Source organism: Patiria miniata, unplaced genomic scaffold, assembly GCF_015706575.1.
Source record: "Patiria miniata isolate m_02_andy unplaced genomic scaffold, ASM1570657v1 HiC_scaffold_18, whole genome shotgun sequence".
In the NCBI taxonomy this organism is placed as follows: Eukaryota; Metazoa; Echinodermata; class Asteroidea; order Valvatida; family Asterinidae; genus Patiria; species Patiria miniata.
The window spans coordinates 15,222,086-15,248,755 of NW_024037056.1; the positions used below are offsets into that span (position 1 = coordinate 15,222,086).

At 39.4% G+C, this 26,670-nt stretch overlaps 1 protein-coding gene across 4 annotated transcripts in view; it reads left to right on the forward strand.

Moving 5' to 3' along the window:
• LOC119724842 (insulin receptor substrate 1-like) overlaps positions 1–26,670 on the forward strand; it is an 86,263-nt gene that overhangs the window by 12,192 nt on the left and 47,401 nt on the right. For all 4 annotated transcript variants that reach the window (XM_038196103.1, XM_038196104.1, XM_038196106.1 and 1 more), the window contains exons 3-6: positions 5,737–6,040; positions 7,260–7,399; positions 15,714–15,856; positions 18,963–19,193. In XM_038196103.1, the coding sequence (XP_038052031.1) occupies positions 5,737–6,040; positions 7,260–7,399; positions 15,714–15,856; positions 18,963–19,193 (818 nt within the window). The remainder of the gene's footprint in view (positions 1–5,736; positions 6,041–7,259; positions 7,400–15,713; positions 15,857–18,962; positions 19,194–26,670) is intronic.

Below are 26,670 nucleotides of genomic sequence, written 5' to 3' on the forward strand. Positions count from 1 at the left end.
TTTGAACCGGAAAGTTTCTGTGACAAAAGATAAATTTCCAATTGTTTTGTTCACCGAGAAATGTTGAAACAAGGATGATTATACAAAGTTTCTTTTTGTGCCAGAAGTATAAATACTACAGCAATCTGGCAAACACACTAGTCATCCTTGTCAGAAGAGCACTCAAATATATTTTTTTTCAAATAAAGCGACATCCACTTGGACTTTGCACAGTGCGGCATTCCGCTTTCGGAACAACAACCATTGTGCGGCGGTGCGCAATTGTAAATACTTGAACAGGCTCGACAATGGCAGATTGGCTTGACGCCAGGTTGAATGTTTAGCGCGGACAAAAGGATCTTGTCGTCTAAAGTACACATCCCGAACCTTTGGCTTAGTGATTGTTTCCGTCCCCATAAAAACCAGACAAACACTTAGCGTCAACTAGAAGCAAAGGTTGTGAAGAAACTTCCAGCAGGAAGCATTGCATTCCTCTGCCCTCCCCCCCCCCCCCAAAAAAAATAACATAATGAATAAATACATGTCAATACAAATAAATAAATACAAATAAATAAATAAATTTAAAAAAAATAAAAAATCTCCTGAGATCAAGGCACAGGAACTGCACTTAAGTTATATTTTTGCAAGTTATCTGTTTTCATTTTAGCTGAGCTGAGATTCAATACTGAATGTAGCAAATTCTTGTGCTTAGCAGACCTCTGTTGCACCCCCAATGGCCCCAAAAGAAACAAACCCAAACCTGAAAACAAAACAAAAAGGAAAAAAAAACCTCAAAAAAGAGAAAAAAAAACCAAAAACCACAATTACCCCCCCCCCCTCAACCTCAAAAGACCCAAACAGACCCCCCCCACACACTTCCGTCCCCCCAAAAAAGAACCCAAAACACACAAGTGTGTATTTGCCTGCAATCGTGGACCCCCTATTGTCCCTCTTTTGTTTGTACACTAACTTTTTAGGAAGACCTCCCATATGTTTTGTACACGATCGCCAAATTGGGGACCTTTGGGAATTGTGGACCCTATGCTCTATTGTTCAACGTCCCCTATTGAATGCAAAAACAAACTCACCCCCCCCCCCTAAAAAATCCTCCACCTCCCCCCCCCCCCAAAAAAATCCAAAAACACAACTCAAGCAAACAATTAAGACGTGAGCATGATGGAAATCATGTCATGAAAACAAGTTTATAACCGAAAAAAAACCTGCCACGATCTTAATTTGTAAATTGAATACAGGGCAAGCAGATGTTAGCATTAGCCTGCAGCCCAAAAGCGTTTGACCACACGCATATTATTTACGTGTGTCGGAGTCCGAGCTGTCAACATTTTCCTTACTAGATTCAACTGGTCACGGCACCCGTGGTAAAACTATCAGCCGGTCTAATAAGTTAATTTCCGGATATCTGGAAAAGGCATGACCAATCAAACAAATGCTGGAAATTGTGGAACATGTTGAAAGCAGTTTCTGTTCTCATGGAGCCGTTCTTAAAGCTATAGTCCATCATTTGCAGCTATCCGAAAAGTAGCTGGCATAATTATTGTTGAAAAACATACTTGGTTGAAAGATAGTAAGGGGACTAAACTCCCTGTGAAATTATTCTTTCTGGCAAGCTCTCATTTTGAAGTAATAAACGAAAGAAGGCCTTTCCAACGGTGCTTTTTAAGACGCACCGTAGGAAGATTTAAATTAGTAGTTCGTTTTGTTATTCGGCGAAGCGTGCCCAAGCATTGGCACGACGCACACGCACCCCCGGTTGCTATCATTCGTCAGATCAGTGCGCGACATCGCGTAGCTGCATTAAGCTCAGCGAGAACGTGTCTCGGACGCTGAATTCAGGCGCATTTCAAAACATGATTTAGCAAATTTTGATGTGAAATTGAGAAGCGATGTGAAATATACAGCTGAAGCTGAGCTGAAACTTTTTCAGGTTAGTTGTTCAGTACCCTTCTTTAGATTTTGAGCACTTTTGTTGCTTCAAACGAACAAAATGCACAAATTACAAATGATGGACTATAACTTTAATATTTTTTTTTATTTTTACTTTTGTATAAAAGCTAAGAGCTCATTGTACACATTTGTATTTTGCTGTATTGACACACCGATTATCGTGAATTATTATTATTATGATTCCGGGTACCTGGGTAACCGTGTTTTTTTTTTCAATAGGGTACCTGATTGTCGTACTACCCATAAATGCACACCCCATAAAGCTTTCAGCAGATTTTAACAATTACGTCATGACTCGTGCGTCATTTTACACATGAATTTCTCTCAGCATTTTCCTTGTGAAATCGCTTTTGCAAAACATCTTCTCCAAACCATTTTGTGTAAACTTACAGTACATCGAAAGATTTAAAGACAATGACAAAAGCACTTTACACCTCGGCGCTCTCAGTAGTCATGACGATTGCCCATTCAAACAATATTCGTTGCAGATCTAAACAAATGTTTATTAAATTGCAGGGAAAGAAGAACAAGCAAAATTTCTGCAATGAATACAACTTTTTAAGAGTGTAATTCAATTTTTATTAAATCAGAAATTGATTTTGTAAGGTGTGCCCGTGACATGAGTGCATCAATTGAATGGGGGGGGGGGGGGGGGGGGGCATCGCGAAAGAAGTAAAAATCAAATTGGTGCGGAAAATTGAAACTTCACCAATTATCAATGAAACCAGGCTGAATTTCTTTTCAGTGTTGATGTTAGTTGTGAGAGAAATAAAATTAGTCAAATTCTTTCATTGCTTTTTTTTAACGACAATAATTTCTAAAAATTTCTACAAAAGTTTGTAAAAAGGTCATGTCATAGACTTTTCAGTTTGGATATTTAATCCCCCCCCCCTATTTTTTCATTCTTTATACATGTACTTTCAGGCTAAATATGGCTGCAACAAATTCATCGGTCATTCTGATAAACAAAATAAACAAAAACAAATAAATTAACACAAATAACCAAACAAAGCAAACAAAAGCTGTAAACAAACAAATAAATAGTGCTTTGTCTAGATAAATTTCTGTAGCATGAATATCTGCCCAAAATATTTCTTGATCGTACATGTATATTTTTACGAAAGGTTCCCAAAGTGGCTTGCAAGTGGAATAGAAACGTGTACAGAACCTATGGGAAAAAAGTGAAAAAGAAAAATAAAACTAGAGATATGGGTCTATAATTAACTGTGTCACTAATCCCTCAAATACTTGTGTACTTTTTTAGGAGGTTTCTTAACTTCTTGAACTTTGGTCCCTTAGGGCTGTAACTGCCTGAAAATAAAACATCCAGTGCACAGACAGAACTTGACCTTTCACCCCTAATCATGACCTCAAAATTGACCTCCTGTGCCCCCATAAAAAAAACAAGAGATGCCAGACTTGTGGTACACTTTATGTACCGTACATGTACTTCAGGGTAGATGAACAAATTGGAAAAGTGTTATAAATGTGATCCTTTTAGTACTAAAAATGCATGACAATGTTGTTTGTGCCTTTGATGTAGCCACACGTGATGAAAAAAAGCATCCTTTTCCCTCACAATGTTATCAATGCAAAAGCCCCACTCCATCAAAATACCACACACCAAGACGAGCAAAAATATCCCCATCATGCATGATTTATTCCCAAGGCCGCAGACATTGAGACCACAATGAAACCACAATAATGAAAGAGAGAGAGAAAAAATTGAACGCTGCATCTGATCGAATCCATCTCCGGCCTGCAAACATGAACAACAACGAAAACGTTCTCCGGCATGCGATACTCTCTCATTAGCGACGCAATGTAGAAAGCAGGTATGGAGATGGAACAGAGCTCCGCATTAGGGACGGAGAGGTTATTTTTAGCCCCGACCTTGATCCAACAACTTCCGCCCAATTAGAGATGCACTTGTTGATAGTAGGGCCGAGATATTCTGAGGGAAATGTGGGAAAGGCAGTTGGCTGTATTTTAAATGTCTCAAAAAAAATGGTACAATCAGAAAAAAATTGGTTAAACATGAAATTTCAGAATAAGTCATTCTTACTTGGCTTAATATTAAAGAACAAAGACTGGGCTTTCCAATAGTGTTTGTTTGATCTTATTTGCTTTTGTCAATTCAGAGATATACATTGTAATCAATTTAGTGCGATACACCAAAATCGATTTTGTGCCATTTTTATGCATGGGCAGAGTTGTTTCGAGTACTGTGCCATGCTGTCTTGAAGCTCACAAAAGATTGCAACTTGGCAAAAGAAACAAAACACAGATTAAAGCACACAAAGGAAGTCTGGTTTTCTCGATACAAGCTTTAATAGTCAACATAGTAAGTTCAATGATAAATATTTTCTTTTCATAAATAATAAACAAATAAAAATATTTATTGCATGTTTTAATGAAATACACTAATTCTTTCACCGTTCTCACTCAACCAGAAAGTGGCACAAACCTGATTTTTGTGTTCCGCAGTAAACTGGAGTTATCTCTGGATTGACAAAAGCAAATGAGATGAAACAAAAAGTATTGGAAAGCCTGGTCTTTTTTCTTTAATGTGATGCTCAAAACGACTTACTTATGTTGAGATTTAATATTGAAAAAAAAAATCATTTTCGATTGTACCATTTTTTTTGAGACAGGCTATATTCTAAATTTAATGCAAAGGTTGCAATGTGAATGTACTCATTCGTTAACATGGTTAAAATTGAAGATTGTGTTTAAGGAATCGTGAACTTTAATCCTACATGAACATGTAACCTTCCCAAATCTTCCCAAATCCTCTTTGCAAAATGGAGGATTTTGCAGGATTGAGGTTATGGCAGAAATGCGTGGCTGATTTTGGAGGATGCACTGGTCTTACATGTAGGCTGGATGTTGTGTTGTTTATGCTCAGCCGTGCATAAATTTAAGGCCTAGATTATATTTGAAATCCTCTGCACTGCTCCAGGATGTCACAGGCTCTGCCTCAACATATTGACGGTGATTGCCAGAGGATTTTGCAGGATTGAGGCAGTGGTCACCCCTCCAAGGACCACATTCAAAAAGTAACGAAGGATATTGCAGGATTGAGGCTGTACACGTGTGATTGCAAAATTTACACCCTTTCACTTAATTGGTTGCATTTCTGGATCTACTAGATCCAGAAATGCCCATTCCAATTGGGTCCCTGGATTCTAGGGACCCAATTGGAATGGGGTAAAAAGGAGTGGATTGAGAAAAAGTCAGACATAGGTTTTCCCGGCTACTGGTATTTTAATACAAGTTTCTCATTCAAATTCACCAACTCTAACATTCAATTTCGTCCGCGAAAAATTTCACACACTTTTAACGAAACCAAATTAGTCATTTACCATTCAGTTATAAAGTTTGGTCACCCTCTTTAGTCACCAGGTCGAGAATATTCGTCATTACAGATTAAATAACAAGGTTTGGCGTAGACAGGAGGAAATTGAATACTCCGGGTCGAAGATGTGTGCTCATTGTTTGAATTTGTTTGGACTAAATTTGAAATTGTATGACAGAAGATGAAAGTAAACATTTGAAGTGCACTAAAACGATGTTGATGGACGAATTTCAATAAAGGAATAGCCGGGAAAACATACAAGTACCGGTATGTATAATTTCATTGAAGGGGAAAAAACACTAAACAGTTTTAATTATTTGTTTTCTGAATGTTGCACTTTTTTGGCGCACTCCGTAATACAACATTTGAAGTTGATTCTAAAATATGATGGCATTTTCAAATCAACTTTTTTAACCTTTTTTTTCTTCTCTCAGACGATGCGAAAGAAGTTCTTTGTGCTGCGCTGTGAGAGCAGCTCAGGCCCGGCCCGCCTCGAGTACTACGACACGGAGAAGAAATTCCGGGCCGGCGCGCTCTGCAAGCGTACCATCGACCTCAAGACGTGCTTCAACATCAACAAGAAGACCGACAGCAAGCAGAAGCACGCCCTCTCGCTCTACACGCGCGACGACTGCTTCGTCGTGGTCGCGGAGGACGAGAACTCCCTCAATGAGTGGCTGCAGGAGTTGTTGCTTCAGCAGCAGGCGGAGAATGACGGAATGCCCATGCCCGCTTTCGGTAATTACTCAAGATTTTTTTAAATTTTCTCAAAAAAAAGAAGAAAAAGAATACAAGAATGTTAAAACATTAATCCTAACCTTCCCAAATCCTCTTTGCAAAATGGAGGATTTTGCAGGATGGAGGCTGTATGACACAAATGTGTACATGGCTGATTTTGGAGGATGCACTGTGTCAAGGTCTTGGGCCGGACCTTGTGTTGTTTATGCTCAGCCATGCATAGATTTAGGCCTACATTATACTTGAAATCCTCTGCACTGCTCCAGGATGTCGCTGGCTCTGCCTCAACATATTGACAGTGATTGCTGGAGGATTTTGCAGGATTGAGGCAGTGGTCACCCCTCCAAGGACCACATTCAAGAAATAAAGGAGGATTTTGCAGCATTGAGGCTGTATGCAATTTTTACGTGGAGTCAGTTGGAGGATTTTGCAGGATTGAGATTGCATCCTAGCAAAAATGCCTAGGGAGTTATTAAGGTTAATTTCTGGCAATGAAACCAAGCAAGGATTCCTCAAAAAGTGTCCTAGGCACTGTAGCTGGCAAGCCTGAACATGCTGAAGAAACCTGTAGAGAGAAGACAATGAAGAAATCACAGTTTAAGACTTCCGGGGAAAACCAAGTAGAATGATATCGAAAAACCCCGAAATCAGGTAGGGACTGAAACCCAACCCAATGTGGACCAGGGCAGGAATCAAACCCGGGACAAAGAGGTGGAAGGCGGGGAAAGAACCACTGTGCCAACCTGATCCATTTTTGTTTGTGCAAAAAGTTCAGAAAATGTGGGATGTCTTAATATAATATCATCTTCTCCTCAACCCTAACTCCCTAGCTCTTTTACTAGGAACTGGACCAAGTCCATCAAAATCCATCAATCACTGTGCATCCAATACAAAACTGTACATGACATAATGGAATCCACCACTGACTCACTGGTTGACATTCATGGACTTGCCACACATGGCTTTTATCACAATAGCAGTACAGGAAGCTAGGCAAAATCAATCCGATACCCCTAGCACTGCTTCAGGCCATTAGGCCCAAGTCCATCATACTCCATCAATATTTAGTCACGCCAGGCCTTCTGGACCAAGTCCCCCAAAATCCACCAAAATGGGAGGATGGATTTTAATGGAGTTGGGGTGGTTAGAGTTAAACTTCTATTTTTCCTTTTTTTTGGGTGTGATTTATTGAATTTAGGCCTATATTTTTCTGATGCAGAACACGTTTGGCAAGTAACAGTGAAACCCAAGGGACTTGGTTCCAGCAAAGGGCTGAGCGGGAACTATCGACTCTGCCTGACCACCACGACGGTCAACCTCGTCAAGATGAACTGTGAAAACGAGGACTTAGAATTTTCCGTAAGTATCGAATTGGAAGAGAAATAAGATGTGACTAGCAGAACGTACATGTATCCAAGCTTCGTGTAAAGGTCTATCTTGGAGGAAAAAAAATTGGAAAGGAAAATCCAGTGTTCCAAAAAGTTAGGGTGAGATTCTGTGGCAAATCCTTGGAATTAGGCAAATTAACATAAAACAGGAAACAATGTATACTGTAGATTTTTCCACCATCTTGGCAACTTAAATGTAGAGTACATCATTTGTCATTTGTGCATTTTTTTCGTTTGAAACTACAAAAGTGCTCAAAATCTGAAGAAGGGTGCTCAACAACTAACCTTATGAAGTTTTAGCAAACATTGCAATATTCTAGGATCTCGATTTCAATTCAAAAGTTGCCGAATCATATTTTGAATTGCGCCCGAAATCTGCGTCCGGGACACGTTCTCTTTCAGCCGATTGCAGCTACGTGATGTCACGCACTGAACTGACGAATTATAGCAAGCGGGCGTGTGTGTGTGCCGTGTCAACACTTGCGCGCAAACATTCACGGCTTTGTCGAATTAAAAATGAACTACTAACAAAAATTTCCAAAGAAGCATCTAAATGGAAATGACCTTCTTTAATTGTTTTCTCCAAAATGACAGCATGCCAGAAAGAATTATTTCACAGGGAGTTTAGTGCCATTACTATCTTTAAACCAAGTATGCTTTTCAAACATAATTTTGTCAGTTACTCTTTGGATAGCTGCAAGTGATGGACTGAACCTTTAAGATAGAGTTCAAGTCTGTCTTCAGTCATCTTCCAATTCTTGCACGTCTTGAAAGCTGACGATAGTACAAGAAGTAAGCTGCAGTGTTAGGATGGAATGAAAGTTCAAATTTGATCCCACTGTTCAGAGAGAAAGAGGGAGAAAAAGAAATTTCGTTGCAGAGACACGTCGCATCCCGGATTACGACAGCATCAACGGTACGGGTGTGCATTAATGGGAAGCACGGGAATGGGTATCCGATTAAAAAACATTGGTACCCGGAACCCGATAAAGAAACTCAAGCCCAAAATTTAAATCTTGAAAGTCGCTGTTCAGATTGTTCATAAAAGTCCGCACGATAATACTATCACATCGATGCATCAATACAGCAAGATACAAGAGCGTACGGCGAGCTCTTCAGCGTTACGGTGTAAATTGCATTTTAGCAACTGTAAGTCCCCACAACTCAGTCCAAATTTGCCTAGTAATAAAAAACTTTCCCATAACGATGTGATGGACCGCCCAGAACATACATGTAGGTCTACTGAATATGGAGTGTCATGGCCTAGCGGTTAAGAGCACCGGACTCATGTTCTGGTGTTTCAGAGACAACAGTGACGTGGGTTCGAGCCCGCTGGCGGACACTTGTGCTCTTTAAGCAAGGCACTTAACCATTATTGCTTCGTCCTTCGGATGGGACGTAAAGTCGTAGGTCCCGTGTGTTGTACAGTGCACGTAAAAGAACCCAGTAAACACTTGTCGCTAAGAGAAGGTGTTTCTGGCCTCCTGTATAAACTCCCACGTGGAGTATTTAGGAGAAGAACCAACCAAGAACCAAGAACCAAAACATTCCCATCAAAGAGTTCACAGCTATCCTATCCATGTTCTCAGCTCTCCATCCACCCTCAAATCTTACAAAGTTCCAAGAAAAAAAAGAAGCTTTCTGTATTGTTCACTTTAATTGTTTGCCAAAGTTCACTCTCCGTTTTTTTTTTTTGTCTGTTGCTTGCAAGGATTCTCCGAGTCTGTGAAAGGTTTCCTGATTGTAACTGATCGGCCATCGTTCCCTGCAGAAAAAACAATCGAAGGGAAAAAAAAACCCCCAAAAACTAGACATCGAGCTTGATGTTACTTAAAGTGCACAAAGTGGTCACGTTTTAGTAGAAAGATCTTGTCTTACAGCCTACATATTTTTTTTTGCCTGCTGGGGTTTCTTAAATTTTCTCCCTGTCTTTGAGGTTAATATGATATGATCTACCGCGATCATCTCCCCTTAAACAGTTACTAAAAAGTCAAAAACATCCGCAGGGGTTTTTCGTTTTCGATCTGCGCTTGGCATTCAAGTCACGGAATTAAAGCTAACAAAACTAGAATAGCAAGACTTACCTGGATCGGGCCATGGTAATTGTGAAATCTTACCCCGAGAAGACGCTGCAAAAAGAAAAAAAAAACAAAAATCGTAAGAGGATCTCGAAGTGTGTTATTCGGTGCAAATATCTAAAAGTCATTTTAGATCTCGAGTCGTTGAGACAACAAGTCGTTCACCTTTCTGGACGAACTGTCTTATTGTTTCACAAGGGCTTGACGCATGTACCGTAGAATACCTATTTTTTTTTTTAAAGTGGGCCTTTTTTTTTGAACCTAGGCTCGGCGAAGTTTGTTCTAGAATTTACTGCATAATTTTTGTTGTTGCGCCGTCTGAACACATTACTGAAAAGCTACATGCGGGATTTTTTTTTTACCGCACGCTCGCTTCTAGATTGTTGGAGACAGTTGAGGACTAGAAAAAACATCTGCTCCACCATCAGCCGAGGTGAAAAAAAATGGAAAACATTTTTGGATTTTGAGAGAATTTGTTTTGAAGGCTACAAGGCACGGATTTTAAGTTGTCAGACTTGCAGGATCAGAGAGAGCATTGCATGGCATTTTTTTCAACCATTTTTGGCAGGCGCTAAATGTCGCGAGAGATTCCAGTAGGAGTGAAACGTGACTCGGAAAAATCTGGGTTTTGGAAAATCTGGGTTTCCAATTTGGAGACACGTTTATGTCACTGTTGACTCTTCAGCCATGGTGCCACAGGAGAAAAACTTGCCACCCCCCCTAAAAAAAAACAACTTAAAAAAAACCCTGTGAATTTACGGCTATTTTACGGGATATTTCTGCAGTAAAATAATAGTAACGTGAAAGTTTGTGTGGGAGGGGAGCACATTGGCAACTTAAAGCTAGAGTTCATCATTTGCAGCCATCCGAAAAGTAACTGGCGTAATTATTGTTGAAAAACACACTTGGCTGAAAGATAGTAAGGGGACTAAACTCCCTGTGAAATTATTCTTTCTGGGAAGCTGTCATTTTGAAGTTATCAACGAAAGAAGGCATTTCCAATGGTGATTCTTAAGAAGCACCGTAGGAAAATTTAAATTAGTAGTTTGTTTTGTTATTCAGCGCAGCGCGCACAAGTATTCGAACGACGCACACGCGCACGCGGTTGTTATAATTCGTCGGATCAGTGCGCGACGTCGCGTATAGCTGGAATTCAAAACATGATTCAGTATCTTTTGATTTGAAATTGAGATCTTAGAATGCTGTTTTTCTCGGAATGTACAGCTGAAGCTTAGCTGAAACTTCATCAGGTTAGTTGCTCAGTATCCTTCTTTAGATTTTGAACTCTTTTGTTGATTCAAACGAACAAAATGCACAAATTACAAATGATGGACTGTAGCTTTAAAGCCGAATTGAAAATGTTCACCGATGGTTGATGAAAAATAAATTGCATTACATTTAGCAGCACTGTCAGTAGCATAGGCAAACTTTTGTCCGTGTTGAAAATGCGAAATCGCCATGGATACACCTTTGTCTCTAAAATCAAAGTCTTTAAGAAATGGGTGTTAAAATAAAATTGAATTGCACAACAACGCAGTCACCAGAGCGAAGGATTTTTTTCAGTCTCTTTATTATGAAATTGCCATGGTTACGCCTTGTCTCAATAATTGAAGACTTAAAAAAAAATGAGGTCGACATGATTACTTTGTTTACTACAGCTGCCTCCCTGCTGACTTTAAGTTTAATACTTCGATGCCCGTTCCCCCCACGGATATACTCAAGATACAAAAAAGTGTCATTTTCTGTGTGTTCTTTTTTTTGTTCTTCCTTGTATCCAAGGCTGGGAAAGTGTTACCGTGGTAACAGAGTGCACGGTAGATGCAGGCGAGGCGATCATATTGCTCTAGGGTAATTTCCCGGGGGCTTGTACATTTTTTTTTTCGGGGGGGGGGGTGGGGAAGGGGTAATCAATTCTTTTTTCTGTGGGGAGAGTAGCATGCTTTTTTTTTTTTTAGAGCTATTTTTTTGAGAGTGATACGAGACACGGAAACATTCTTTAATTGTCGTCAAGGTCTTGTGTGTATTCACGGCGACGTGGGACTCGATGTCGCTTTTAGGCAAAGTAGCAGTTCTGTCAAGGTGTCGGCGAAGTGCGAGTGTGACATTTTCACACCTACATGCTTTCTTTGCGCCGTTCGTTGCGGGACGACGAAAGCGAAATATGCTATTTACATGTATACCATGCATACCCAACGTGTTCAAGAGTTACTTGTAAATGTAAATTAACCCGTCTGCTATTTAAACAGTCACAGACAGTCAAAATTCACTTCCACTTCCCCTGCTATACTTTTAACAAAGGCTAGTCACCAGCAGTCAGATCATATGTCAAGCAAGCACTGTGACTAGTCAAACTGGGTCAACAGACAAAGCAGGCAAGTTGTGGTCACAGCTGTTTTATCACTCACCCGGAGTCAAAGCATAGCTGTGTCAAGTTACTTAACAGTCCCAGCCAGTCGATCTTATACATGTATTAGGCTGGGAATTCTTAAAGGGAATGTACAACATTAGCTTTTGCTGCAATTTTCAGAAATAAATGGGTTTGGAGGATTAGTATGTTATAGCAAATACTGTTAAAATCACTTGTTTCACGTTTTGGGCTTGTAGATGTTGGAAGAACTAAGAAAACCAATCATATTCTTGTAGTCTGGTTCCCCGACCCCACTTAAGATGAAACAGAGCAATTTATAGACTTTTGTGAATTGTAAAGTCAGAGAATCAGTCTAGCAGGCTTGTACCCCTTCACAGTCGGCAATCAATTGCAAAGAAAACGATGAATAACTAATTATGAACAATTAGAAGCAGGTTTTGAAAAAAGCCAGTTTTTTCCAACGCTGGTCGGCCGACCACCGTTGGAAAAATACCATTTTTCTTGAGAATGATAGCACACCAGGAGCCACGATTTTACAGGATGCTTTAGACTGTCATTCCCTAACAATCCAGTAAGGTATTTCATGATAATTTGATCATTTCGTTTTGTGATGTTTGCAAATGTTGTATCTTCCCTTTAACTGTTGAAAACTGTCACTTGTTCGATTTTGACTGAAATGGCTACAGTACATGTACATGTACGGTACTTGGCACAGAGTGTATGTTTGCATAGGAGGTTTGTAGTTGGACCATACATTTAGAGCTGCATTTTTGAGTACACAAATATTAAAAAAAAGAGGGGGGAATTTTTCATTTGAGCTATGGGTTACCAGCCAATATTGTCAAGTCGCATGCTTACCGGTATCTGTATTTCCTGTGGCTGGTACTCGGAGGGGGTGAATTTCATAAACTATTCTCAAATTAATGTTCTCAGGAAATAAGACAGCAGGGAACCAGCGCATACGGTGTGTACATTACAATGTACATTTCATTAGAAGTTTAGCTGGTAAACCATTTTTGCCAAGCAAATCTTTCCTGTGCTTTGAATTTTTTTTTTTACATCACTGGAGATAAGTGTACATGTACTATGTATGGTATATTGCTTGACTTTACTCTAATAAGCCTTTTCGGAGTTCCAACTGCGCGCATTCGTAGCCTGTGACAATGCACATTGTTTGTCTCAAATGCCCTTTGACAGTACCCACAATGCACAAACAGCCTTTTTGTAAAGTCAGTGGCGCGATGATGTCAAGGCCATTTGAGACAAATAATGCGCATTGTCACAGGTTATGAATGCGCAGTTGGAACTCCGAAGAGGCTTATAGGCTAAATACATGTACAGGCATGCAACTTTTCCTCGGATCAGCTGATTTCCTCGTTTTTCACTTCACACGTACGCCATTAATTAAAAATTGAAAAACACTACATTTTATGTATAAAGTCTTGTAAAGCTAGGCATTTCCTCTTTTTTTGTACAAGTTTTCCAAGTTGCATGCCTCAATACATATCTACATACTGTATAGAGCATGCCCTTTGCATACGTACATGTACATACAAAAAATATTTGTAAAGTCTTATAGTTGCCTTGGCAATACCATGTGGAGTACCGAAGTGTGACATCATTTAGAACCATAAAGTGTAGTGCAAACGAATGGAGTACGCGCGCGTGTTGGTTCACCGGCTGAATCACGTGCTAATGTCTTACACACTTTTTTGTGCGCGTGACGTATTCACTTCGGTACTCCGTTGCACCTGCATGGTAACGAGGAAAAACCTCACCAAAATAGTCACCTCAAAATGTCATCCTTTTGGTTTTCCTCTTTGTAAGGTTTTCCCAATTAATTGAAAAAACGATTAAATTAAACGCACCCAGGCTTCAGAAACGGCTTTTTATTTTAGTCATTTAGTCGACGGAGAGTAAACGGAGTTATTGAATTAACCCTCGCCGCGTTTCTCCCCCCTGGGTTTCTGTACATCACTGTCTAGTCTGTTGACTGACCCCTCACCCCACGCAAATATTGATTTGTCCGATCCACCCTGTTTACGGATAGTTCTTGAGACAGCCGAACGATCAGACTTTTTTTTCTTTAGATTTTTTATTAGATCAGTTGTCAGTTTTTCCCTGAAGGGTGTCGCGAGCGTCAGCATACTTGATTGAAGAAAAAAAAAGCGTACATGTAAGGACTGAAATATCCCACGCCAAAAAAAAAGAGGAAATATTCCTGAGGCTTCTGAATGTCCAGAAAAACAGGAAATGCCTATCCGAAAAATTACACCTCTACCCTGGTATTAGGGCAAAATGAAGACACGTGCGTGTGCTGGATTACACACATGTACGAAACTCGGCGTCGTTCCTAGCAATCGGCTGAATTCTAGATTAATTTCATTGAGAGGCAATTGTAACTGATCCAATGTAAACTTGTAGACCAGCTATCCTACGAATACTGATTTACATGTATTAGCTGTTAAAGGGAATATACAACATTTGAAAACATCGAAAATGAACAGGTTTTTACGAAATACCTTACTAGGATGTTGGTAAATGACAGTCTAAAGCATCCTGTAAAATAATGGCACCTGGTGTGAAGTCATTTTCAAGAAAATGGTATTTTTGTATACATTTCCAACGGTGGTCGGCAGACCACCGTTGGAAAAACCTAACTATTTTTCAACTACTGCTCCAACTTTACACTTTTTTCGGTCCAAATTTTGTTTGCTATTGGTTACATACATGTTCATGAACGGGTGCAGGCCAGCTAGACTGGTTCCCTTACCTTACAATTTTCCGGCATCTATAAATTGATCCATTTTATCTTTAGTGGAGTCAAGGAACCAGACTACTTGAACATTTTTGTTTTTCTTTGTTTTTCCAGCATTTTCGAACACAAAACTTCAAACATGTCAGTGTAACAATATTTGATCTATTATACTAACCCCTCAAATAGTTCATTTCTGAAAATTACAGCAAAAGCAAATGATGTACATTCCCTTTAAGTTGCTGATTATTCTCATTGGCATTCTATCATTGTTAGTTCACTTTGTCATTTTGTGGAATGAAAGGGGAAACAAAAATGGAGAAATTATCCTGAGAGGCAACAGTGAACAAAATGAAAGCCTCAATTTGTGATGTGTTAATTTTTTTGTTGGAGCAATTTTGATACATATCAATATGTATATATTACCCTAACTTATCATTTATTTTTCACACCTTTTTTTCAATAGACTTTGCAAACCACAAGGATGAATTCCACTTTTTTAGGGTCTTGTTTAGGGTACAAGAATTACAAGAACTCTTTTCAAATTTGTTTTGCTTTATTTACCCTAACTTATCCAAATCTTTGGAAAAAATTTACAGGTTTTTTAGGATTGCGCATAATTTATGTAAATACTTTGGTGAGCACTTTGAAAAAAGTACACGTGCAAAGAATATGCATTAGGTTTCTGCACAGTTGTTAATTCTCTCAATTTCTATCGAGCTTGGTGGTTGGGTTTCAACGACATTCACACTAGTAAGCATGAGGTTGTGGGTTCGAGTCCCACCCAAGTAAGCTTGTTAATTTTGTTGTCTTACAAGCTCTCGGATGATGGTGAAAGGCAAAACGAAGTATTACAATTTTAAAAGAGTCAGGGTTTATTTCCCGTTTGGTTTCATGCTTGGCTTGTTATGACACTCGCACTAGTAAGCAGGAGGTTGTGGGTTTGAGTCCCACCCAAGTAAGCTCGTTAATTTTGTTGTCTTCCAAGCTTTCGGATGATGGAAAGACAAAACCAAGTATTACAATTTTAAGAAAGTCAAATTTTTGATTTAACATTTATTTCCCGTTTTGTTTCGTGCTCCAGCTTTCAGCCATCAGGCGGTGCGGTCACTCGGACTGCTTCTTCTTCATGGAGGTCGGGAGACAGTCGGTGACGGGTACCGGTGAAATCTGGATGCAGGTGGAGGACACCGTCATAGCGCAGAACATCCACGAGGCCTCGTTAAAGTGAGTCGGCCGTACACCGTCCGTTTCAAAACCATTCAAAAACTTCAAGCAATGCACAGAGCAAAGTTAAACTTCCACCCGTTTCACACTTGCATTTTCCAAGTAACCCAACCACGAACTAAATTACTCTGAAGATTTCAATTAAAGGCACGTGGGGACATTTGCATTTACTACCCGGAAACGTACCTACCGATTTAACGAGGACATCCTTGCTCAAATTGAAGATAGGAATCCTGTGAAATTTTTCTGCCTGCACCCGATTTCATGAAATTCATCGTAATTTATGATGACTGGTTTATGTATACTGTCAGCATACAGTAAATAGTCCTCTGATTTTCAGCAAAGAGTCGCGGGATCTGCGCTCGAAATTTGTTAAAACGTAAAACAAAATGGCAGCTGTGTGATGCAATTTTAAAGAAAATAGCTGTCATTGGACTGCATAGCTACTTTGAAATTTCAACTGCAATTGTCTATTAACAATTTGACACACATTGCCACGGTATTATAATCTCATTTATGTTATGTATATGGCATAAAATTGGCTTAGAAAAGGACGCCACTTATTTTGCGATGACCATAGACATGTCGTAACTTATGGCGCGTTTTTAGCCGTAACGACGTGTTCAACTCATCGCATGTTTCTCGAAATGGATTATACGACGCGTTGCGAGTTGCGACGTGTTACACGTCGTAACTTGAGTTGCGTCGCGTCGCGGTGCTTCGTGAAATCGGGTGCAGAAATGGTATCATTCAGAAGACAACAGTCACTGAATCAGGTGGCTTAAGAAAGTTTGCCTGCGGGCACATTTTTTTTATTTAAGTGCGGTAGAGACGAAATCCACTGACAAGACCCCAAAAATTGTACATACATCTCTGTTTCTCAAAATGTACCAGTACTAGTGTGGCATTCACTAAGCTGAAACTTCAACAAGTTAGTTGTTAGGCCAAAAAAAAACCAAGTCTCCGGTTTCTGGTATGCGCGCGCGTCACTGTAGCCATGCGCGTCGGCAAAATGAAAAAGTTTTTTTTTCAATGAAAGGTGATGTCTCAAAACCGCCAAACTCACTGGTTTGACTGGAATCCTGCTGCTGCACAATTTTAACGTGTTTTTAGATTGGGTTATGGTCGAGAATAAGCTTTATGTGGCCTCTCTGGACTCCCATATATTTGCACTAAGTTTAGTCGGGCACCATTTGAAGTCATCAGCCGACATTTGAAGAAAAAAAATCAGGTAAAAAAAAAAAAAAAGCCGCGTCGCCGCACCACTTTGTGGGCAAGCTCCATACCAGAAACCGGAGCCTTTTTTTTTTTGGCCTTATGCACCCTTCTGAAGATTTTGAGCAATTTCTTTTGTTTCTAACAAAACACGAAAATTGTGCATACATCTCAAAATTCACAGAAAACAAAGTACATAAAAACTTCACGTAAAAAAATATATCCAATGAAATCGTCTTCTATCACAATTCACAGTGCTCGATACCTCTCCATCGAGCTATTATTATGCAATAAATTCAGGATATAAGTTAATCAAACTTTGGCATATTTTTCTTCTGGACAGACTGGCTCTGACAACCTGGAACTTTTGGTTGTCGGACAAAATATTTTGGTTGTCCGGGGACGTTGGGCAGCCGATTTCGCGAGCCTGGCTTGTGTCTTTTCACTGCTCTTTCAGTGAGCATTGACGCTACTTTTATTGTGATTGAAAACAGAGTCCCCGTGGATGTACATGCAGTAAAGGCCAAATCTATAAAGAACGTAATGCAGCCTTGCCAAAGATTTTCCTAGCTTCTTGTGATTTCTAGTGGGAATTGTCTGTCCTAGTTCTTTTATTTTTTGCTCGATTGAAAAACCCAGTTTCCTGAGGAGACCTTTGTTGCTTTTCGGTAACAGTAATTCTTTCGCTGTTTTTTTTCTTCTAAAAGTAAGTAACATCACGCGGTATGTCTTTTCCTGGAAATGTCATCAAATGTGATATGGTGATTAAATTTTTTTAACTAGTTTTACAAGCTTTTAACCTTTTTATAAATTAATTTGTATCCTGTGTAGCCTGGTCATTTATTTACTTAATTTTTTATCATTTATTTCATCTGTTCCTGATTTCAATTTGGAACAGCTATTGTTTTTGTTGGGATTGTTCTTCCTTTTTTTTTTATCATTTAGCCTATTTAATCTGTTCCTGATTTCACTTTGGAACAGCTATTGTTTTTGTTAGGATTGTTCTTCCTCTTTTTAAAAAAAAATTTTCTCTAGGTTTTAGACACATTTTCTTTCTACCAGTACCATCCCCTGATTTCAATTGGGAACAGCTGTTGTTTTTGTAAGGATTTTTATTCCTTTTTTTTATCATTTATTTAATCTGTTCCTGATTTCAGTTTGGAACAGCTATTGTTTTTGTTAGGATTGTTCTTCCTCTTTTTAAAAAAAAAATTTCTCTAGGTTTTAGACACATTTTCTTTCTACCAGTACCATCCCCTGATTTCAATTGGGAACAGCTGTTGTTTTTGTAAGGATTTTTATTCCTTTTTTTTATCATTTATTTAATCTGTTCCTGATTTCAGTTTGGAACAGCTATTGTTTTTGTTAGGATTGTTCTTCCTCTTTTTTTTTTAAAAATTTTTCTCTAGGTTTTAGACACATTTTCTTTCTACCAGTACCATCCCCTGATTTCAATTGGGAACAGCTGTTGTTTTTGTAAGGATTTTTATTCCTTTTTTTTATCATTTATTTAATCTGTTCCTGATTTCAGTTTAAAACAGCTGTTGTTTTTGTTAGGATTGTTCTTCCTCTTTTTTTTTTTAAATTTTTCTCTAGGTTTTAGACACATTTTCTTTCTACCAGTACCATCCCCTGATTTCAATTGGGAACAGCTGTTGCTTTTGTTAGGATTTTTTCCCCTTTTTTATCTTTTTCTTTTTCTTTTGTTCTCCCTGGGCTTTATACACATTTTCTTTCTACCAGTACCATCCACTTTGTGAGCTTTAATGAATCTGATCAACTGTAAACATGCTACATATGTTAAGCATTGTCTGAAGTTGTGTGCTGGCACATTTCATCACGATCTCTAGTTTTATCTCTTTTCTTCTTCTTCTTCCTCTTCTTCTGATAGTGCGATGCGCTCAATCAGCCAGCAAGAAGAGGAAATGCGGCCCCGCAGCCAGAGCAGCGGCAACACCTCGGAGACCAAACCCAACTCCACCCGCCGGCAGGTCGCGACCTTAGGCCCCTCCTGGCGGACACGCTGCGAGAGCATGCCCGCCCAGAACCGCCCTCGCGTGGCCCGATCGCGCATCGGCAGCGAAAGCGAGGAGAGCCTACAAGAAGAACCCAGTCCAACAAGGTAATAAAATAACTATTACAAGTTTGTTTTAAATAACACTTGTTTGGGTTAATTTGTTAGCTAAACTTCTTTTCTTTGTTTTAGTCATGGGATCGACTTAAACGTCCTGCCAAATGTTTTTAAAAATGAAGTAGCTTAACCCTAACCACCCCAACTCCATCAAAATCCATCCCCCCATTTTGGTGGATTTTGGGGGACTTGGTCCAGAAGGCCTGGCGTGGCTAAATATTGATGGAGTATGATGGACTTGGGCCTAATGGCCCGAAGCAGGGCTAGGGGTATCCGATTGATTTTGCCTAGCCTCCTGTACTGCTATTGTGATAAAAGCCATGTGTAGCAAGTCCATGAATGTCAACCAGTGCGTCAGTGGTGGATTCCATTATGTCATGTACAGTTTTGTATTGGACTCACAGTGATTGATGGATTTTGATCTTGATGGACTTGGTCCAGTTCCTAGTAAAAGACGCCAGGGAATTAGGGTTAAAAATCAGAAATCCTACACTATTTTGTGAGTTACACAAGAAAGTTTTGTTGAAATAGGATATTGGTCGCAAAGGAATTTATATGAAACCTCTCAAACGCATTTATTTCACCCCTCCGTTCCCTAGAAGAAGACACTCGTCGAAGCTTGTGATAATATCAGATTGTCTCTTCGCACCTTTGGGGTATTCTAGACACAATACTTGCAACCTGCTCCCACGAAACGAGGCTCAAGTCACCAAACCAAGTTCAGAGATTTGGATGCTGTGAGCCCAGTAGTATTGTATTACATTGTATTACATTGTATTTCACTGATGAATACATAAATCCACACAGTGCTGGGGTTTGAGGCGGTACGTGAAGTAATAGGCAGGGCGGATTGGGGCGGTACAGTCACTAAAGGGTTAAGTGGGGCGTAAATCAAGAACTCGGGAGCCGGTACATGTATATATTTATTCCTCATTTTGTGCGAGCAGGTTGCACAAGCTTTTTCCCCATGCTTAAAAGGTTAGCGTGCTCTTGAGGGTTTCAGTCTGAGGAACCTCTTATCTTCAACTTCATCACTTCGCCCTTAAGTTGAGCAGCTGTACTCCCTTGGTTGTACAGACACGTACATGTACATATACATGTATACATGTACCGGTACATGTACATTTGTATAGACACCTGTGCAATGTATGGTACATGTACATACATGTCCATGTCCATATTGGAACAGTGTGGCAGGTAATACTGCCAACATAATGCCTTTTGCTTGAAACCCGGAACAAAAAACTTGTCCGAACAAGTTCTTTTCTATTAAATTCTCAAGAGATTTCTTGCACAAAAGAATGAGCCGAAACAGCCTTTTTGACTATTCCTCATTTTGATAGAGCAGCTCACTCACTGAAGTGCCCAACAAAAGGCTTGTCAGAACAAGTTCTTTTTTCCCTAGTCAATTTGAAACAAAAAGAAACATTTTTTTCACTGAATCAACTTAAAACTTTCTTTCAGACTTATTCCTCATTTCGGTAGAGCACATCATTTTTTTTTTGGGGGGGGGAGTCTTTTTTAGTTGCATGTCTAATTAATTCCTTAACATGTTTCTACTGGTCATGCTTCACAGAGCTGGTAAGCAAAAATAAATATCACTTAGCATAAATTGATGAGTACCAATCACAATCAGTGTACATAAACATGGCATTTTGACTTGTATAACCAGTTTTTGCTAAGCAGATATTTTCTGCGCTTAGCAGATTTCTGTACTGTACATGTAGCAACTCCAGGGCCCAATTTCACAGACAAGTTGTGCTTACTAAAATCATGCTGCTGCTTAAGCACTATTTCATGGCATGGTTGTGCTAAAATCTGTAACATCACTGAATTAAGCAAGGTTTTCATCTGGCGCTAAGCGTGCTTTTGCTGTGCTTACTGCTTACGGTCTCTATGAAATAGATGGCGGCTCGGTAAGCACAAAATCGGCTGTTACATAAGCAACGCTATGAAATTGGGCCTAGGTTTATTAGACACTATAAACTTGCTACAGTTGGTAATCATTCCCTGAAGATGTGTGCTGACACATTTCATCTCGATCTCTAGTTTGATTACTTTTCTTCTTCTTTTTTCCCCCTCCGGTTTTGAATGCATGCAGCGTGTACGTACCTAATTATCATGCAGCCCCTTTCCACTTCCCATGATGCATTGCACCCTGACCCCCTTTTGCTAATCCCCCCCTGCTTTTGTTAATCCCCCCCCTGCTTTTGTTAATCCCGCCCGCTTTCCCAGAATTGAGTTGGCTTTTAAAAGATTACGACTGGCTTGTCTGGATTACGAGCTGACGCTACGTACATAACATGGACATTTATAATATGACACCACTATTAAATATATGCAGTTGTAATCCCGCGTGTGTTACACTGTTTTGGTTTCTTACCAGAACTATACATGGCTAATAAGACACGCCTTTCATAAAAATATTGCAGGGGTTTTGTATGTAATTAATGAACCAGGATTTTATTTTATTGGAAATGGCAGTTGCTACGTATTGAACAATATAATGGAACTTCTATAGTGCCAGTATCCGCCAAGTATAAAAGACGTTAGTTATCTTATCTGACAGTTGCTAACGAAACTAGGATAGCTTGTCTGTGTACTTGCTAGGTTTTGTTTTCCCGACTACTTCTTGTTATAAAAAAATTCATCTGCTTATTTTCAATCAATGACGGACCAAATGGGTGTACATTTTGTACAGAGAATTACGACAATCTCGCTTTCAAAATGATGGATCGCAAATTACTTAAGTGGCACCCAAGTGGGAAAAAATGCACCGCCGACTGTGATGCGATACCAGGGAAGATAATGGAGCACTCTGCATTACAGACAGTTTTAAAATTTTGTTGGTATTTTTGTTCATATACATATTTGCAGGCTATGCTCAGAACACCAAAGCTCAAAATATACATTTTCAATCCCTCGATACCTTAAACTAAATACTGTAACCAAATCTCCAGAAGGATGATCATCCCAAATCGGAGCCAAAATGACGATAAACTGGCAATGATTATGAAATTGAGCCATCCTTTTTCTCAAAAGATTTCATTAGCTTATTTTTTTATTTTAGTTGGCTCTCGAATTTCGGAGACTGAATCCTCCCGTGTTTTTTTCCTCAAGAGATGAGCTTGACAGCAAGGTGTTGTTTTTTTTGTGTAGGAGCTCCCGTCGGCACTCAAAGTGTCGAATCTCATTACGGGGTTGTTTTTTTTTCCGTGCCCTGGCGTTTGTTTTCATACCCTTCTCTCTGGAGGTACGTTTGTCCACGTTCGTCTCGCCGTTATTTTTGTCTTTTCCTGTTATTCCTGTCTTTTCCCGTTATTCCCTCTTTCCATCTGTCAGGCCAGAGTATGAAACGGCTCCCGGTTTCAGTTTGTCCAATATGTTGTCTGTTTGGACTGTAGTTATTGCTTTTGTTGAAACAAATGCGGCCATGGAGCAAAATTTCTTGGCGTCTCCAAGTTCTCTCCAGTCGGAAAATTCAATTGCAGTAATTCCAGTTTTGACTTTGTCAAACATTTGTAGCGTGAACCCAATTTGTTTTGAGTCAACTTATGTTTGAATGGTTTTGACAACAAGGCAGCCCCCGCAGCCATTCCTACGGTAACTTTCCCGTCAAATTCTGTCAAGCCAGCATATTCCAGGTCTTCCTGTCAATAAGTTGTTCAAACATTCATTGCTTGAACTGCATTTATTATGAGGCCGGCCACACGCACCACATGTTCATATAGACTCTTTGCATTCAGCATCAATATGTCAGTCATTTTTGTAATTTCACAAAGTCTATTCCCAAACATTTTGATCAAATTCAGCTCGCATATGCAGCTCTTTCACCTCCCTCCAGGCAACAGCCCAAAGATGCGACGTCTCCAACAGTTTCATCCAAACGTTGTCCCTTTGGGTTTCATCGAATTTTTTTTTTCTTCCCCAATGTGTTGCAACAGTGTCTTTTTCTTTGTCCGCGGCCGCGAGGAATTCTTTTTCCCTTTGTGCCTCGGAGGGCTGTGATCTTGTGTCCATCTGGGTATTTAAGCCAGCCGGTGTGAGCGTCCGTATTTCGTCCGCAGGGAAAAAAAAGTGCAGCCAGTGGGGCAAAAGAATGAAAGAAGTGCAGCGTACTTGTAACTGAGCAGTTTACGTCGCTGTCACTGAACTTAAATGCTTGGGGGAAACGTGATCATCTATTTGACTGTGCCGTGCTCAGTGATGAATGGCCGAGGATTGAGGCGGATTTTGTTTTTGTTTGGCTGGGCTGAGTTGAAAATGTGCTAGCTTTATGCTGACATGGTTTTGTAATTTGGATTTGTGCCCTGTAACGGTTGTTGATTGAATTATGAAGAGAAAATGTGAGTTTGTGTTACATACCCTATGTGGACTTGTGAACAAAAGAGGTCCACATAATGCAGGTTGTGTTAACGTTATGTGGACTAAGCCGTGTCCACATAAGGTTTTGCCCTTTCTGGAAAACAGGTTTAGAGGCATTTTTGGGTTAGGTTTATCTGTAGCAGAATGAAGAGAAACACTATAGGGAATCATAGAAAAAAAATTGGGTTAAAAGAGTTTTCACAGTTTAAGTAAAGTTATTTTTTGTACCGAGTTTTCTTAACTACACGAAAACAAAGCAATGTCCACACAAGGTATGTAACGTAAGTCTGGGTGTGTTTGTGTGTGTGTCAGAGATTTTTAGTGCATTGTTTTTCTTGTGTCATTAAAAAAAAAAAGTGTGATGAAAAAAAAAAATGATAATTTTATGACAAAAATTTCGTTCACTGCCTCAATTCATCAGAATCAGTCACGGCAGCAAAAACAACCGGCATAATTCCTAAAAAATTACTTATTTTTTTAAAATTCTTTTTCTATGTGTGACCAATGCTCATGTACTCTCACCTGTGAACAGATTCTTTATTTTTTTTGGAAAATGTATGCCAATGTACCAGTTTGTGCTAGATGTGTTCTATGGTACATAACCCCCAAGGACGGACACACAACGGGAGAACAACAAATCCTTTCAGTCCTCAGGTGCTGGGTCTTTTGTTCAAAACGGTCCTCTGTAGTACCGGTAGGCTCGTGTGAATAGTCTATGGGAGAGTGTTATATTACAGGGAAAAAGAGAAACACAAAGCATTGTCCTCGGGAGTATGGTAAAACAAGAGTTCTAGTACTGTTCTGTGTTCTATCAAATCCTCAGTTTCTTGAAAATCTGTTAAAGAGTGCCTTTTAAAAAAATTCTGTAGTACCGGTAGGCTCGTGTGATTAGTCTATGGGAGAGTGTTATAATACAGGGAAAAAGGGAAACACAAAGCATTGTCCTCGGGAGTATGGTAAAACAAGAGTGCTACTAGTACTGTTCTGTGTTCTATCAAATCCTCAGTTTCTTGAAAATCTGTTAAAGAGTGCCTTTTAAAAAAAAATAATCGGCTACATGTACATTTTAATTTGTTCTGAGCAGTATCGTGTCTCATTTTTCCGGCTGCAGAAACACGCAAAACTGCCTTTTTGATGAAAATTCCACCGTCAATTCCAATATTGGTCCTTGCCAGACGCAAACAGATCTGTAACCCCTTGAACGTTTTCCCTGATATTTACATTGCAACCCCTAAATGCGCCTCGCCGTGCGGACGGTTTAGCCTGAGGTGTTGAGATAATCCATTACGAGTGTCGCGTTCCTGCTTAGCGCTGTTTGTCTTAGCGCCGTAATCCGTGGCGATGTTTGCGCTCGGCCGCCGACGATACCGGAGAAAAAGTTCAATAAAAGAACAGCGCTGTCGGCTAACAACAGTTTCTGAAGAGAGAAAAGGAATCATAAAGAAAAAGAAGAAGATAACAAAAAAATAGTCAGGGTTGTTTTTGTTGCAGTGACTGATTCTGATGAATTGATACATGTATACGTCCGGATGAGAAAAGGTCGGAATTTTTCATTTGGCTCTTTGATCAAATGTTGATGGTGCATTTGTTGAATTCCGTCATGTCTATATGCAGGTGAAAGTGATGTGTCGATTCCAATCTCGTCACGATCGTTATTTGTTCATTACGGAAGAGATTCATGAGCTTTTGAGTGCTTTCAAGTTTTTAAGAAAGACATCTTAAACGAAAGATGTTTTAAGAAGATAAAAGTGTATACGGTTTTATCTTGAAGAAAAAGAAATCACTTTATTCGAGTGAAGTTTCACCGCAGCGACAGAAATTAGGAACATGGAAATTACCGGTACATGTAAGAGTAACATTCATTCGATTTCAAATAGATAACGTTTTCATTTGAATTTTGATTCTGTTTAACTGCAGCCTTAAATTAGAGTGCTTTCTACTTGTGTGTTTTGGAGACGTGTTCTGACAAAATTATTGTTGAAAAGCGTACTTGGTTGAAGGATAGTAATGGGAATAAACTCCCTTTTAGATTATTCTTTCTGGCAAGCTGTCATTTTGAAGAAAACAAACTACCGTAGAGTATAGTTTTCTCGGAATATACAGCATTCACTGAGCCGAAGGTCCATCGGGTTATTTAGTTCAGCACCCTTCTTTAGATTTTGAGCACTTTTGCTGCTTCAAACGAACATAATGCACAAAATATTACAAATGATGGACGCTACCGGTACCTTTAAGGGACTTTTTTGTGTGCTACATTTGTAGATTTGGAGCTTTTTATCCCAAAACTGCATTTTGAGTATGACATACAGTATGTATTTTGGTCCAAATACATACATGTAGTATACAGACATGTACATGTATACATGAACTGTACATAGGAAGAGTTTTTTTATAAAAGTCAGTTTTGACAGGTTTTATGTAGTTTAACACAGCTTAAGAATACAAAAAAAAAATGAAAATTGAAGTTTAGAAACAGTTAGGGGCCTATACTGTTTTTGTGCTTGAAACTTTCTTAATCATGGACATTTTTCACTTCTTTCAAAGGATATCACATCTTGGAAATATAGTCTTTACATGTCGGTTTACAAAAATGCCATCACTTTTTTGGTGTGAAATACACACGAACGTAAGATTGAACATATTGAATGTAACTCCTGCGCCATCAACGATTAGTGTGCAGAGTACCGGGAGAAGCAGATGTGGTAAAATTTACTATTCGCGAGACGCAGCGGCTACTTTAGTAAACCGATCATTTCCCTTCTACTCCGAGGCCCGAGACACGCACATGCAAATCGACGGCGGGTATCGCCAGATAACGTGAATTAAAAAGCATTTATGTGGACTGGTGACAGTTTGATTGACAGTAAATCGAAACAGGAGACGTTTCATCGGAGGTCTGTAGTACAGAACCATAATCCGGTGTGGCGGCTTTAAAAAGGATCGAGAATCTATTTTTATATCTGTTTTGTGTAAATTTGTCGCCTCCGGAGGAGTTTTTTGTTTTTTAATTCCCGTGAAATTGTGAGTTTGAGATACAATGCATAAAATATTTACATCTGTCTTCCCCTTCGACAGACATCCCTAGGAACACACAGAGCTAAAA